The 14,521-nt window shown below is 30.1% G+C and overlaps 1 protein-coding gene across 1 annotated transcript in view; it reads right to left on the bottom strand.

Moving 5' to 3' along the window:
• The window catches only part of LOC129966264 (EF-hand domain-containing protein 1-like), a 34,270-nt gene extending 30,350 nt beyond the window's left edge, over window positions 1-3,920 (bottom strand). Inside the window, exons 1-2 of the mRNA XM_056080678.1 lie at window positions 3,858-3,920; window positions 1,179-1,394 (exon numbers count right to left, since the gene is read on the bottom strand). Coding sequence (XP_055936653.1) covers window positions 1,179-1,394; window positions 3,858-3,920 — 279 coding nt within the window. The remainder of the gene's footprint in view (window positions 1-1,178; window positions 1,395-3,857) is intronic.
• Between the last annotated feature and the right edge of the window lie 10,601 nt (window positions 3,921-14,521).

The following is a 14,521-nucleotide window of genomic DNA, read 5'->3' as shown; positions in this document are numbered from 1 at the left end:
AGCAAGCCATAGCAATTACCTATCCAGGGACGGTTAAGCCTATTATTGCGCTCCGTTAAGCTTTCAGTTTGACGTCTATTTCTGTCATCATCATCATCTTCTTCTTCTTCTTCTTTTTTTTTTTTTTTTTTTTTCGATTGAATGACCTTTTTCCGAGAAATTTCCGAGAATTTGCAATTCCCTTAATTATCTACTTGAAATGCTGAAGTGCAATAATAAAAGCGTTCTGTGAAGTAGTCTGAGATCGTCTGATGGCAATTTATTTACATTTGACTGTTACCATTCAACTGTAAATAATCAGAAAGATTTCTGTGCCATGTATATTAAAGTTTTATGCACATAAATTGTACTAAACTTGGTTTAACTGCCCAGAATAACTTTCTCGAGTTTCTCCAAAACATCTGTTATTCTAGAACCAATCTTTAAAAAATGTAAATTTTCCTATGTTCTTAATGTGAGGCAACCAATTAAATCCAGATATTCAAGTACAGTAATCGACAAAGGGGAAAAAATCGAATGCGAGATTTTGACGAATCTCCACGTTTTAGACCCCCCTGAGTTCGAAAAACACATTTTAAGAAAATGTCTGTCTGTCTTTGACTAAGATAACTCAAAAACGATTCGAGCTAGAAAACTGAAGTTTGGTATACGATCTTCAGACCAAATGTGCGGATTGCTATCAAATTTTGAGTAAAATCTGTGCTGAGAAATTCCGGCTTTTCGAATATAAGTTAACGCGATAATTACAAAACAAAGAGAGCTAGATGAATAAAATTCGGTACACAGATTAACATCTGTAGTGTAGACGTCGAATTTTGAGCCAATCCGGGTTGACTCTCTGTCGGTCCGTACTTTCAGAAACATGTAAACGCGATAATTCAAAAACGCAGTGATCTTAAATGTATCAAATTTGGTATGGGATTTCGTAACTACAAGTGCAGTCACTAATTTAAATTTTGGATACCATTAGCGCATGCTAGGGATCAATCGTCAAATAACTCGCCAAGGATAATACGATAGAATCAGTAAACATGCTAAATTCACGCCAAAAATTTATATTTCGTAACTACTGTACATAAGTGTCATGTCAGGCGTTCTCTGACGACAAATTGGTCAGAGAGTATACGAGAAAGTTTTGAAGAGACCACTCGTGCTGGTTTAAATATGAAACTGCTTACCTTTTTATCCATGGCCAAATGTCGGGGAAGTTGAATCTCCCTCTTTGGCGACCTCTTCGGGCCATAGGTGAGTTCTGCTGCCTTTTCTGTGTCTAAAACTTTATTTTGGGCATCTAACAATTCCAGAGCCCTCTTGGAAGTCGCCGAGAATATCGGCCGAGGCACTGGAACCCCTTTGCTGTAAACGAGGGTCCTTGGATAGCCGAAGTGGGTTTTCTGAAAATGAATGAATCAGGATTCCTTTTGAAATAAATTTCATTCACAGCTCTACGTTTTAAAATGGAAATTGTCGTAACATGTGTTATGATTCAGAAAATTCAAAGTAAATTTCAAGGAAGAAGAAAGCATAAAACAAAAGAAATAGGCTGGGTTTGGTTTAATGGCACAAACCATACTAATCCTATCTCTCTTGTTTTATGTTTTCGAAACGATTTATTCTAGCGCCGATTATAAATAATGGCGATTTTCAACATATTGTCAGTATTTGTTAATTTTCTTTTTGGCGACTTTTATCAAAAAACAGTCGCTAATACATGCTCCCTTTAACCGGTACGTACCGAACGATACAGAAGTGAATCCTTATTTTCATGTAATAACATTAACTGACAGTTGATAAGATACGAGAAAAAAATGTGTATTTCACATGTACTGTCAGATCTATGCTTAATCTTGCAAAGTACGGTGATGTTTATGTGTTACTTAATGTAAATGTTTATGTGTCACTTAATGTAAATGTTTATGTTTCACTTAATGTAAATGTTTATGTCTCACTTAATGTAAATGTTTATGTCTCACTTAATGTAAATGTTTATGTGTTACTTAAATGTAAGTTATTAAACTGTGCTTATGTCAGTGATATAATAGAAATAATAAGACATTAAATAAAAGTATTCTAGTGAAAATTCTTTTTGTCTAACGAGGGCTGAGTTACACCGTCCTGTCTTTGCGTTTGGGATGATCTGATCGTTTGATACGTACTTACGTATTAACCATATGCAAACGATTAATGGCTGAAGGTCACACACTAATAGGCTCTTTCGTTACTAAAATTAGACAATAATTGCTAATGGCATGTAGCTAATACGTAAATAGCGACTATTGTCAAGCAATCTGTTTTCTAGCAATCTTGTGTAGCAACTGAATGACAGACCGTATTTATCGTCACGGTGCAACCATTTCTTTTGTAGGTACGACTGGAATTGCTGTGGAAGTAACTCGATCCACAACAATGTCATAGCAATGGTGGTTTTCCAGCTCAGAAATTAGCAGTGCAATAAAATATATTCATGAAGATATTGTTTCTTTTAAACAACCTTATTATAAGTAGCACACATTTTAAATTTGTAAATAGCATTTAACCACAAATGAAAAATCTTTGCGTTTCATACTTAATGCTATAAATTTCATGTAGTTTTTATTAAAAGGAAATTATGTGAATATTTTTCATAAAAGTATTCACACAATTCATGTAAATACTTTTATGTGCTCATTGCAGAGATGAACACATAAAATTACTCATTTTCATTGCTGAAATAAAATTATTGGAATCTCCCCAACCCCCAACCCCTGTCACATACTGAAGTCTTTGTCTAATCAGCTCAATAATGCTTATCGAAGATAGATTATCAAATAAATTACAATGACTGATATGCAATGTTCAGCGTTTTTACATTTAATAATTGATAATAAATTATTCCTTAAAAAATTTTCATCTCAATAACATTTTAGATCGACGCATCGTTTTCCAAAGAGTAACTTCTAATGAAAACAAATTGAATATTCAATAAACCAGGTATCAAAGCAACAAGAATTGAAGTCGAGATGTGTAAACAACAAATTAAAAGAAATTGATAATGAAAGCAAATTTTGCTAGTGATGGAGAAAGAAAGAAAAAAGTCATATGGCTGCGTATCAAGATTGCAGGTCTTTTTGCAGATCTCATTCCTCTACTTCAATGGGTGAGAGAAATGGCTTTCATGGGCTACCGAGCAGTTAGCCATGATCTGTATTTCTCAAGCTTACTGATTCTTTTCCTGTCTTAATTTTAAAATTTTATTGCCTTTTTTTTTCAATGTTGTTGTTTATCCAATTATCAGAATGAAAAAAAAAAAAAAAAGCAAAGAGCATCGAACTCTCAGAATAGGAAAGAAGGGAAATTCGTTGATACCAAAATTTAGAAATGACATCAGGAAGTGCTGCAGCCCTAACGGACGAATTGCCGTGGCAGGGAAGCGTATATCTGCATACTAGCTTCTAGCTTGACATCCATATACTCGTGGAATCTCTAAAGGTGGAATTTCCTTTTTGTGTGATCACTTTGGAAATCAGCCCCGTCCTCCAAAAGTAATCGGGATTGTTGAAAAACAGTCATCGTAATAAAAAGAAGGGCAGGGATTAAGTTTGAGGCTTAAGGGCCATTACCGGTCTTGGTTTGTTTAGTTATATTAACGTCCCTTTTTAAAGTAACACTAGGGCTATTTTGGGACGGACCTCGTAATTTTGAACCGCGGTCAGATGACGAGGACGACATCTGAGCTCGCACCCCTCTCCACACCACACCAGCGGAAGGACGTTTGGTCCGGGCGGATTTAACTTACACCAGACCCGCTTACATGATGGTTCTTCGGTGAAATTGGGTCACGAATCTGAAACCCTCCAGTTCCAAAGCTGAGAACGTACCACTAGGTCACTGCAACCTTTACCGGTCTTGGTAAAATCTCTCCTGTAGGAAGTAAGTCTCATCATTAAACAGAAGGTAAATCGACATCATAGCTATATTTTACCCATTAGGTAAGCGAGAACCTACTTACTTATTCAGCAATCCCTCTCCCATATTCGGGTTGGATTTTGTGTAAAGAATTTTAAAAATTCCTACAAATTTTTTGAGTATTTTATTTTAATCTGCAATGTTTATGCAAAACTGTGGCACTCACGTTTTTGCAATATTTATTGAAAAATAATCCGGCAAAGTATTTTCATTATTGTGAGATATTATATATTTAAAGATATAAATTCGACATATCTCTTTAGTTCGAGAATATAAGAATATGCTTTATCCTCTATTTTAATATTTTAAGCACGATTTGGGCTCGAATGAATATAGTTTTTGATATAAAGGCCGTTAGAGTATTAACTTTTTCCTTAACTAAATAAAATGTTTCCTCAATCGGAAGGTTTTTTTTTACCGAACCAAAAATTAATAAAATTCAGGTACTTGTTGGTTGTAACCGCGACCAAAAAGCGCCAAGAAAAAATTTCGTCAGTTTAGCGATTTTAATCATCAAATTGTATAGCTGATACTGTATAACTGTGTAGGTAATTCGCGTGTTTTTTTTTTCTGTGTGTGTGTGTGTATATGCACTTGAATATATTTTTATAATTTGGCGAATTTTTTTTTTTTTTTGGTGGCCATTAAAAATGAATTGCACCAAAATTCAGTATACGTATTTACCACATACCATTGGCGAACTTTAGTAATAACCGCGCGTTATTGACGTAGTCAAATATTATTTACCAAAGAGCATCTGGTGTCTTTAGTGATTAATCACTAGCATGTAGTTAGTGTATAGGTACCAATTTAATTACACCGAGTTGCATTTTAATAGATCGAACAAAATTATTATAAAAATCTTCAATTCTTTCAAATAATTTAAATTTTGCTTTATATATTGATCATTTTAAAAAACTAATGGAGTTTTAAAACTATAATGTATTATATCAATGCAAAACAGTTCTCTGGTCTTTGATGTTAATAATCATCGGCTCGTTTTAAGACGTTTGTTTCCACTTTTTGTAGGCATCAAAGATAACGTAAATTTTGGCGAACTTGGCGAAAAACTGAACATTATTCTTAGCTTTTTAGCTAATCATTCTGTATATAAATAGTTACAGATTCAAAACAAACGACGTTTTTATTACCACGTGTAGTACTAGATATAAATCTCTGACTCATAAATAATTTTAAGACCGTTCAAATACATTAATATAGAATAAGTTTGTTTACAACTATGCTCTGTATTAAGAATGAATGCTTTTGATATAGGTAGATGTGTAATAAATATAAATTTTAACTTTACTACAGGCATAATGAGACAATTAAGCCTCAAATAATTTTGCATATGTTTAGACTGAGTCCGTGAAAAAATTCAATACATCACCACTATTAATGATGAAAGGGTCTTTTTTCATTTGAAATGCTGATAATACTTTATCATATGAGCAGTCAATTTTAAAATATCTTATAATTTAAAAAGAGCAAAGAAGGAATTCGGTATTTATTTACGTTTTTATTTGATGTAACTTTTTAAATTTTGTAAATTTACAATATCTGGCAATTAATTTGAAACTATTTATTTTGAGTTTTCAATTGAAAATATTGCTTCTTTCTTTAAAAAACAACATCTGGGGCAAAATTTCAATTCATTCATGTAATTATAAAACATAACTTCAACATTCGAAAATAATAGCCTCTTGGCATTTTGACAAACACACCATCCTATTATTATACAGCCGAATATCAAATTTAATTATTAAGTAAAATATTAAAACGAAATAAATTGATTGCTTGATTTTCTAAAGGTTAGTAAGTTTCCTCAATAAAAGCATTTTTAAACTTAATGAGAAATTTTATTCCTTTAGCAACATTTCTTTCGTAAGCAAAATTAGATAATAAAATTTCCATACCGTGAAATCCCGGAAATTATATCCTGGTAAGCAAGGTAAACTTTGATTCATCTTCATATAAGTTAGCAAATTAAAAAAGAAAAAAAATTACGAGAAATTTTTAATTTAAAACAAGTTCCGAAACAGTTGGTATGCTTTCTTCCGCAAAAAGCTAAAATTAGGAAGAAAGTCAAGATGAAAATATAGCTAGATTTTGATGAGTCAAATCTCCAACACGTTGCCAAGCAACCAATATTCGCTACAAATCTTGGAGACGCGAAGTAATATAACAAAAACAGAAAGAAAAGGGGTGTAAACTACCGCCCCCTGGAATTACAACGCATGAAATATGAACTATATTAATTTATTTAAGAATTTTTAGTAAAAAAATTGATTTTTTTTTCAGGCTAACATTTTTTAATGCTCATTTTAAAATCTTAAGTGGCATCCATCGTCTGTATAGAAAATATTTGTTTTTTTAGATGTTATTATATTCTTTAAGAATGGATAGGTTTTGAAATGATTTTATAGCAAAACTAATATTTTTTTGTATAAATTTCAATTTGTTTAAAATTACAATTTAATAATTTTTAACTATTTAAAAAATTATTTTTTGAAGCAATCATTTGAATAACTAACATGGTTTTTAACCCTTTAAAGGGCCATTTTTTTTCTAGTCATATTATGTTAAAATATTTTTAGGCTTGAAATTAGAATAAGAAAAGGGATTCATTTAGCTTATTAGATAAATTTAATTTGATTAATGAATTAATTTGGTTAATTAATAATTAAGTAAGTTAAGTTCGACACAACTTCGTCGAACCGACTTAAAAGTTGTGTCTGGTTACTAAAATTTTTTTAGTAAGATCAAGATACATCATTTTGTCTGAGATAAAGAACTGAAGCATCTAAGTTTCTGACTTACTAAAAAAAATTTATCAGAAATTATGCCAACCTACATAATTTCATACAAAGATTGATAAATTTGGTGGGAAGCATACTACCCACGGCCCTAGAAAGGGTTAAATCAGCCATCTTCCTCGATTCTCGGAACGTTTTATATGTAGCTTCGTCGAACCGACTTAAAAGTTGTGTCTGGTTACTAAATTTTTTTTTTTAATAATTTGTCGAAGAATGTGATAATCTTGATAATCTTTTAATTTTTTTAAATTGGGGAACTTTTGGCGAGTTTTTGGAAGGTTGGCACAATTTTAGCGTTCTCTGCGAGTGTTACCGCTTCGTTGGCGCTCTTTGTTAAAAAATGCAACCATGCGCTGACTTGGCTTCAACGATAAAATTTATTGTAACCCTGCTGACATGGGATCAGCTTTTAAAACAGTTTTGAATTAAATCGTTGCGGGGTCGGTTGAACCTCGATCAAATAAAAAGTTGGCTTCCGAATTGTCGTTTGATTTTAAATAAGATTACAGTCCACTTATTAAAAAATTGAAATGAACCAGCTTAAACTTATGGTAAATTGGTACCAGCGAGAAACAGATCCTTTTATCAAATTTTACACATGAATATTATGAAGAAAATCAAGCATGAGTTTCCAACCTCTTCCCATAGAACTATTTCATCCTACAATTTTTGTGTCAAAATTGCATATCAAATTTCATTCCTCAAATGCTTTGGCGGTGTGGGATAAATAAATTTTTGTGGATGCCAAATTTCATTGATCTACCTCATTGCTTGTTAACGTCGTTTTCATATGCATACAGATAAACAGATAGACTTTCCGTTCACGTATATTGTGTGCAGATGACATACCAAGTTTCAATCTCTTGATTTCCCTCTTTTTACTTTTCCGAATACGTAGTATTCAAAGTGAAAATATTGTAACCGCGAAAAAATTCATATTCGATATTCTAACGAATTTCCCCGTTCCTGTGATTGTCTCTTTTCAAGAACTATGACTCAAAAACGTTTGACTTAGACAAAAGAAATTTATTATATGTTCACTCCTTTAAATTTGTATATTTCTCTCAAATTTTAAACGAAATCCATTCAGAAGATGCCTATCTAGTTAACACAATAACTATAAAATGAAGAGATCTGGATAGATAAAATTTAATGTCTAATGTATAGATATCTATCAAATTTAGAATCAAATTTCTCAAGGCGTTGACTATTTGTCTATCTGTACTTCTGCACTGTATGTAAAATTGGTAGATTAGTAATTTATACTATAGTTTTTTACTTTCTCATATAGGAAATATAAAGAAAGCAGTGTAATCGTCAAAAAACTTTGAGCACGAGATTTTGACAAAACTCTACTTTTAGATCCCCCTGTGTCCTAAAAAACATATGACATCATGTGCATCTATGATTTAGTTTTTATTTTAGTTATATTAACGTCCCGTTGTAAAGCAACACTAGGGCTATTTTGGGACGGACCTCGTCATTTTGAACCGCGGTCAGATGACGAGGATGACACCTAAGCTGGCACCCCCCTCTCCACTCCACACCAGCGGGAGGATGTTTGGCATGACGGATTTAACGTGCAACAGACCCCCTTACATGACGGTTTTACGGTGGAATCGAGTCTAGAACCTGAAACCCTACGACTGACAAGCAGAGACTTTACCACCAGGCCACCGCGGCTCCGTGTGCATCTATGAATACGATAATTCAAAAACACATTGAGCTAGAGATGAAATTTGGTATATGACCGAATTTGTAGATTTCCATCAAATTATAAATTGAGTCCATTCAGAGAAAGTCCTTCTGTCTGAACGATCAAATTCAAGTGAATTCGATAACTTCAAATTGAAAAGAGCTCGATAAATGAAATTTGGCAAACAGGTTTAACATCTAAAATGTCGATTCTTATCAAATTTTGAACCTAATCTGTGAAAGGCTTGACCGTCTGTCAGTCTGTACTTTCACATGCATGTAAACACAATAACTCATAAACATGATGGTTTAAGTCGATCAAGTTCGGTATATGATCCAGCAACTACAACCGTAGTTCTGTCTCAGATTTTGATAGTAATCAGTCTGAAGAAAGGCGTCCAAAATATATATTCTATATAAAAATATTAGATTCATATCAAAGATCTATATTTCGTTACTATTCTTCGCCAGTATCATGTAAGGCATTCGTGGCCTTATCCAAGATCCATAATTTTGTGTGGAGAAAGAGGGATAAGGCCTTTATTGGAGAAAATGCAAGAAAGTTTCAGGGGGACCACTGCCGCTGGATTGATTTTGTTTTCTTATATAAATGAAGAATTTTCAAATATGTTTTATCGAATCCTTTATCTAATAATAAGTTTCATTTATAATTTTATTCCTCGCAAAAAAGAGAGTTAGAAATTATAATATTTTCACTACTATTTCTCTCACAAAGTGAAGTGATATAAAAATAATATTTTTTAATTTTTAATACATATAATAATTTCTAAAGACATAATACCTATTAATATATGATACTTTTATTTTATTCTTTTTTAAAGTATATTTCAGCAAATACAGTTTAAAAAATACAGAACCGTTTCTTTTCATCTAATTTTATAATATTTATTAAATTGAAATTTCAAAAAATACATGTTTCTTTTTGTATTATAGTAATACTGATCTATAAGCAAATAATTTAATCGTTTGCTTTGACTAAACTTTTTAGATAATATAAGGCAATTAACAATTTCAATTGTTAAGTTTAATAGTTCCTCTTCCGATATTTCTTTGTGTAAGCAATTACCAAGTGCAAACGATATAGTTGTGTAAGCCAAATATGTCACTTAACGTACATCACAAATTCATTTTGTAATTTTTTTCTATTTTATTATTTGAAATTAAATACGGTGTTCTGTGTATTACAAACAGTTCTTTTTATTGTGAATCTAATCACCTTCGGCAACCAGCTACTTCACAGGGAATATCAATTATATTTAATTCCCATGAAATCGTTTTAGATATATTTTCATGTCCATGATTCCGCTAAATTATCAAACTTTATAGGGTGTGATATTTTATTTGCCTTTCGTGTATTATGTTCATTGTATACATGAACCTTTCTAATAGTAATTAGTTTCATAATATTATAGCGTTTTTTAAAAACGAAAATGCTCAGTTTATGTATCTTCTAAATTTCGCGATATTGTAACTTCATTAAATAATTTTTTTTCCCTTGAGCTTTTCAACAAACGAAGAAAATCACACGATAAAATACTTGATGAAATAATGAAAATGATTTGGATTTCAGGTAAGTAATGTAATTTATTGTTGGAAATTAGGCACAAAATATTAAAAATTGTTAAAATTCAGTAAACATTTACATGATTAATAAATTGATATCATTAAAAAGATAATTTGTTGAACTTTAAATCTGTGTAAAAATGCTTTCGTACAATAACATTGTCGGTAGTCATCACGGAAAAATTTCAAAATTCAGTTGAAATTTTAATTAATTCGAATTATAGTTAAAAATTTTAAAAAATCGTTACGAAGTACGTATGCCCACTATCTAATGCATATATGTGCCATGTTTGGTAGCTTTAAGTCAAAAGATCTGTTCTGTTGAGTGCCAACACACAAACATCTTTATTATAAGTAGAGATCATTATCATTACGGTTTGTTTTTATTTTTTTTAAATCTTTATTTAAGTCTACGTTAGTGCGCTTCTTTTTGTTTATATCTGTATAATTTATCAGGCCAAAAATTTCAGGAAAAATAATGGGTTAGTTCGAAAGTTATAGAACAGAGTAAGATAACATGTAATGAACTATTCATGTGATTGCTACATCACACAAATAAAAAATTCAGATCACACTTGTTAATCTGAAGCTCTCTGTTCTGAGCTTCAGATTAACAAGAAAGAAATAACTTATGTATAAACCTTGTGAAAACAATTATGTATTCAGAAACAAAAAATTTGCTTCTGAAGAGTATGTTATTTAAACTTATTTTAATGTATGTTTAGTGCTGCATTTTATGCTCCAACAAGTTAGTGAGTTATTGCTGTGGTAAAATATACTAGAAGTAAGGGTCCAGTTATAGAATCGCAATTTTAAGATTTAAAAAAAAAAATACCCTACTACTTTTATTTTATTTATTTATATCATACACTTCAGAAAAGAAAAAAAAAGCAAGCGGAGTTTTAGAACTAAAACACATTACCTTACAGTAATATCTGAATGTATTGGTTCTGAGATGCTTTTCTAATAAAAAGATTAACAATTCCCTTATCAACAAATTTTAATCTCATCAATTTTTATATTCGAGTTTCTCATCTGCGACCAAATAATATATTTGTAAAATCTTCAAATTCAAGTCTAATCATGTTCTCATGGATAGATTTTTTTTTTACCCTTTCATTATATTTGAATTTAAAAAGTAGAATAAATATACTAATGTTTTATCGCGATAGTCCTCCTAACAGTGACGCCCTGGGCATCTATATTTAATACCGTTCCCCATTTCATTATTCTCTGATCTATGTTTTTATAAAATTTTATATATTTAGGATGCTATTAAATAATACTTGCCTCTGAAAATTTCAACTGTTGTAGGATAATTCTGGAATACACCAGGATAATCAAACGATGTTTTTGATCATAAATACGGCATTCCTTTTGTTTAGTCCTTATAGGAAAGATGGCGAAAAGATATATAGGGGGTGGAAATGATGTGGTATAACTTCTTTACAAATGAAGATTTAAAAAAATGAAATTAGGCAAATCAGCGTCTCATAGAAATGAATAACTTTTATATTAAGATTTTTTCGATGTTTATAATTTTTTAGAAGTTAGGAGTTAAAAAGTGATTTTCAACTCCTACATTTTTGGCATAATCTATATTGCCACATTAAAAAAAAAAAAAAAAAAAAAAAAAAAACTTCTACACTTACTTTCTTAATTCTTTCCTCCTAAACTTAATCCTTAATTTGAAATAATTTAAATGCTCACGAAATAAAGTTTAATATCTTGAAGAAAACTAATGAAATAAAAATATCGAAGTAGAAAGATATCTTGGCAACATTATGTAAAAATGTTTAGCTTTAGAAAATTTCAGAAGCTTCACCTGCTCTAATTCTTTTTAATGCATTTTATTATAATTTTTGTCTTGAAAGCCAGAATTTTAGTTTATTTTTTTCTCTTTATTTCACTTTAAAAAATGTACCAATTATTTTCTAAAATTGTATTTTCTTCGTGACACTATACATTAAAGTGAAATATGACTCACTCTCACAAAATCCTTAACTATTAGGACCAGAAGAATGAAATTTGGCAGATATTTTTTCACTATGGTTTTATAACTTTTGGTATTTTTTTAAATATAATGAAACACTGTCTTAAAGATTTAATTATTCTTTTTTAATATCAAGGAAAATTCCTGTCCTGAAATTGACTTTTAACAATAATTCATCAATTTATTAAACGAATATCAATTACCTTGAAAGACGTCACTCATCTCAGATTTTGAATTATATTTAATAATATTTATTATGTGCAGGATAATTATCTGCATAATTTTTCATATTTTGTGCAATAAGCAATTTTTTGTTATAATTTTATAATTTAAATAATTTTAAACGAACTTCTTTGACCGGAATTTTTGCTAATTTTTAGCGGCCCTTTGGTTTAATATCTGCCACATTATTGAGAGTATACTATTTTAAAAACAGACAACATATTTGTAACACAAGTATGCTAAAAAAACAGATAATACATTCGCTTGAACCCCATTACAAGATTTTATTTAAAATTAATTAAGAAAGAAAGACGATATTTCACCCAAAATAAATTTAAAAAATCAAACGATAAATCCTTAATTCTTTATTATTATAAATTGTTTTTCTCTATATTTGATAGAAAGAAGAATAATTGCAAACGATAATTAAGTACCTCGTATTTGTTTAAAATATATAAGATAAATTTTTAGGTCTTCCAGGCTAATATAATCATTTGGCATTTGCTTAAAAATTCCAGAGCTTTTCAATAATATATTTTAGAATTTGAAACAAATCTGTTTGTGTATTATTTTTATATAATTTGTTTCTTTAATATTATTTTATTTTGCTTATAAATGCTGGATCATGCGATGAAAATGAAGTAATTATCGATGGTTGCTTCAGTGTACAATATTTCATTGTTTTTATCTAAGGATTGAAAGGAATTAAAAAATATTTATTAGATGATAAGGAGCCAGCCTACCGAGAGGATTTTTCCCCTTTGATTAAATCTAAATCATAATAATAGCATATGCGACTATTTTGATTTATTTATGACACATAGTTACTAACACGATTATTACTATTATTAGTAGTTATTTACACTTATTATTAATAGTAATTATAAGGACTTGGCAAATTTTTTATTTAGAAAAAGAGAAATTCCAGCATCAAATACTCTCTCCGTTTCAGTCTGACAATCTTTCTAAGATTTACTTTTATCCACAAACTATATATAATGTCAAAACATAATGTAAAATTGTGACATTAAATAATAGGTAACTTTGTTTCTGGGCTAAAACATGATATTAGTTTAAGAAGATAATGAGGGAATATAAAATGACTGAGAAACTTGTAAACCTAACCATATCTAAGTATTTGCCTTGAAACCTATTTGATTAAACAAATTTGGACGCCATGTTCGTAACATTAAATTTTAATTCGTGTGAGATACATTTCAATAACAAGACTTTGGTCGATATTCGATATAAAGAAAGAAAAGAAATTTTGATTAACAGAAATGTTTTTTTGTTACTATTATATGTAGAAATACTCTAATAAAATCTAAAATATATTAATAGCTGTCAACATTATAATGCATTCATTTTCTTTTCTTCTAAAAAATAGTGAGTTAAACGGTGATTTATATTGGAATATTAACTATTTTCTTGACCTTAATTAGCATTAAAGTATTATTATTATTATTATTTTAACTTTCGGCAGTTGGATAAATTCATTATCGGAAGAGGGTGAGGTGCAGGAAGAAAGAAAGAAAACACGAGACAAAGACGGAACGAAAATCAACCCAATCATTTCATATATAGGGCGAGTTTCATCTAATTTGCAAAACGAAAAAGGATAATAAAAGAGAGCATGTGAATGATAAAACACTGTAGCAATCCTGTTCTCTCTTATTATTGGAAAAGTTATGGTTAATAAAATAAATATGCTACAAATTGGGGAAAAAAATACTTATTTGGCATGTTTTTATCATATCTACATCTGAAATAATCACTTATTTTAAAAGAGCAGGAAAAATCCTATATCATTTTTTCTAAGAAATCTAGTTTAAAGCTAAGCTACGCGCATTGAAATCTTGACAAAACGCAAAATCAAATTACAGCCAAAATCTTTAATACTCCTATTAGTACAAAACAGCATTGCTAGATATCCTCTATTGGCTGGTATTCAGAATTATGAAGATGCAAGAAAAAAAATTGTTCCTAAATAAGAAAAATTACATTTTTATTAAGTTCTAAATATAATGAAAAAAAATAATATGCCATGCAGTAAAGTTTGAATAAAACTTCATTTTGAAAATAATTCGTATTGACGAATTTGCATACATTCCATGCACCCACTATCCTTTCATTTGTTGACTTTTCGAGGAATGTCTAATTCCATGAACACCGATTTCACTGATATATTAGAAAATAAAGATTATATTTCTCTTGAACTAGTGCACTGATATGGTTTATTGTAAGTTCATTCGAAACTAATGGAGTG

This window comes from Argiope bruennichi, chromosome 4, assembly GCF_947563725.1.
Source record: "Argiope bruennichi chromosome 4, qqArgBrue1.1, whole genome shotgun sequence".
NCBI lineage: Eukaryota > Metazoa > Arthropoda > Arachnida > Araneae > Araneidae > Argiope > Argiope bruennichi.
The sequence above is the reverse complement of the archived record's forward strand: the minus strand, read 5'-3'. Positions and strand labels throughout refer to the sequence as shown.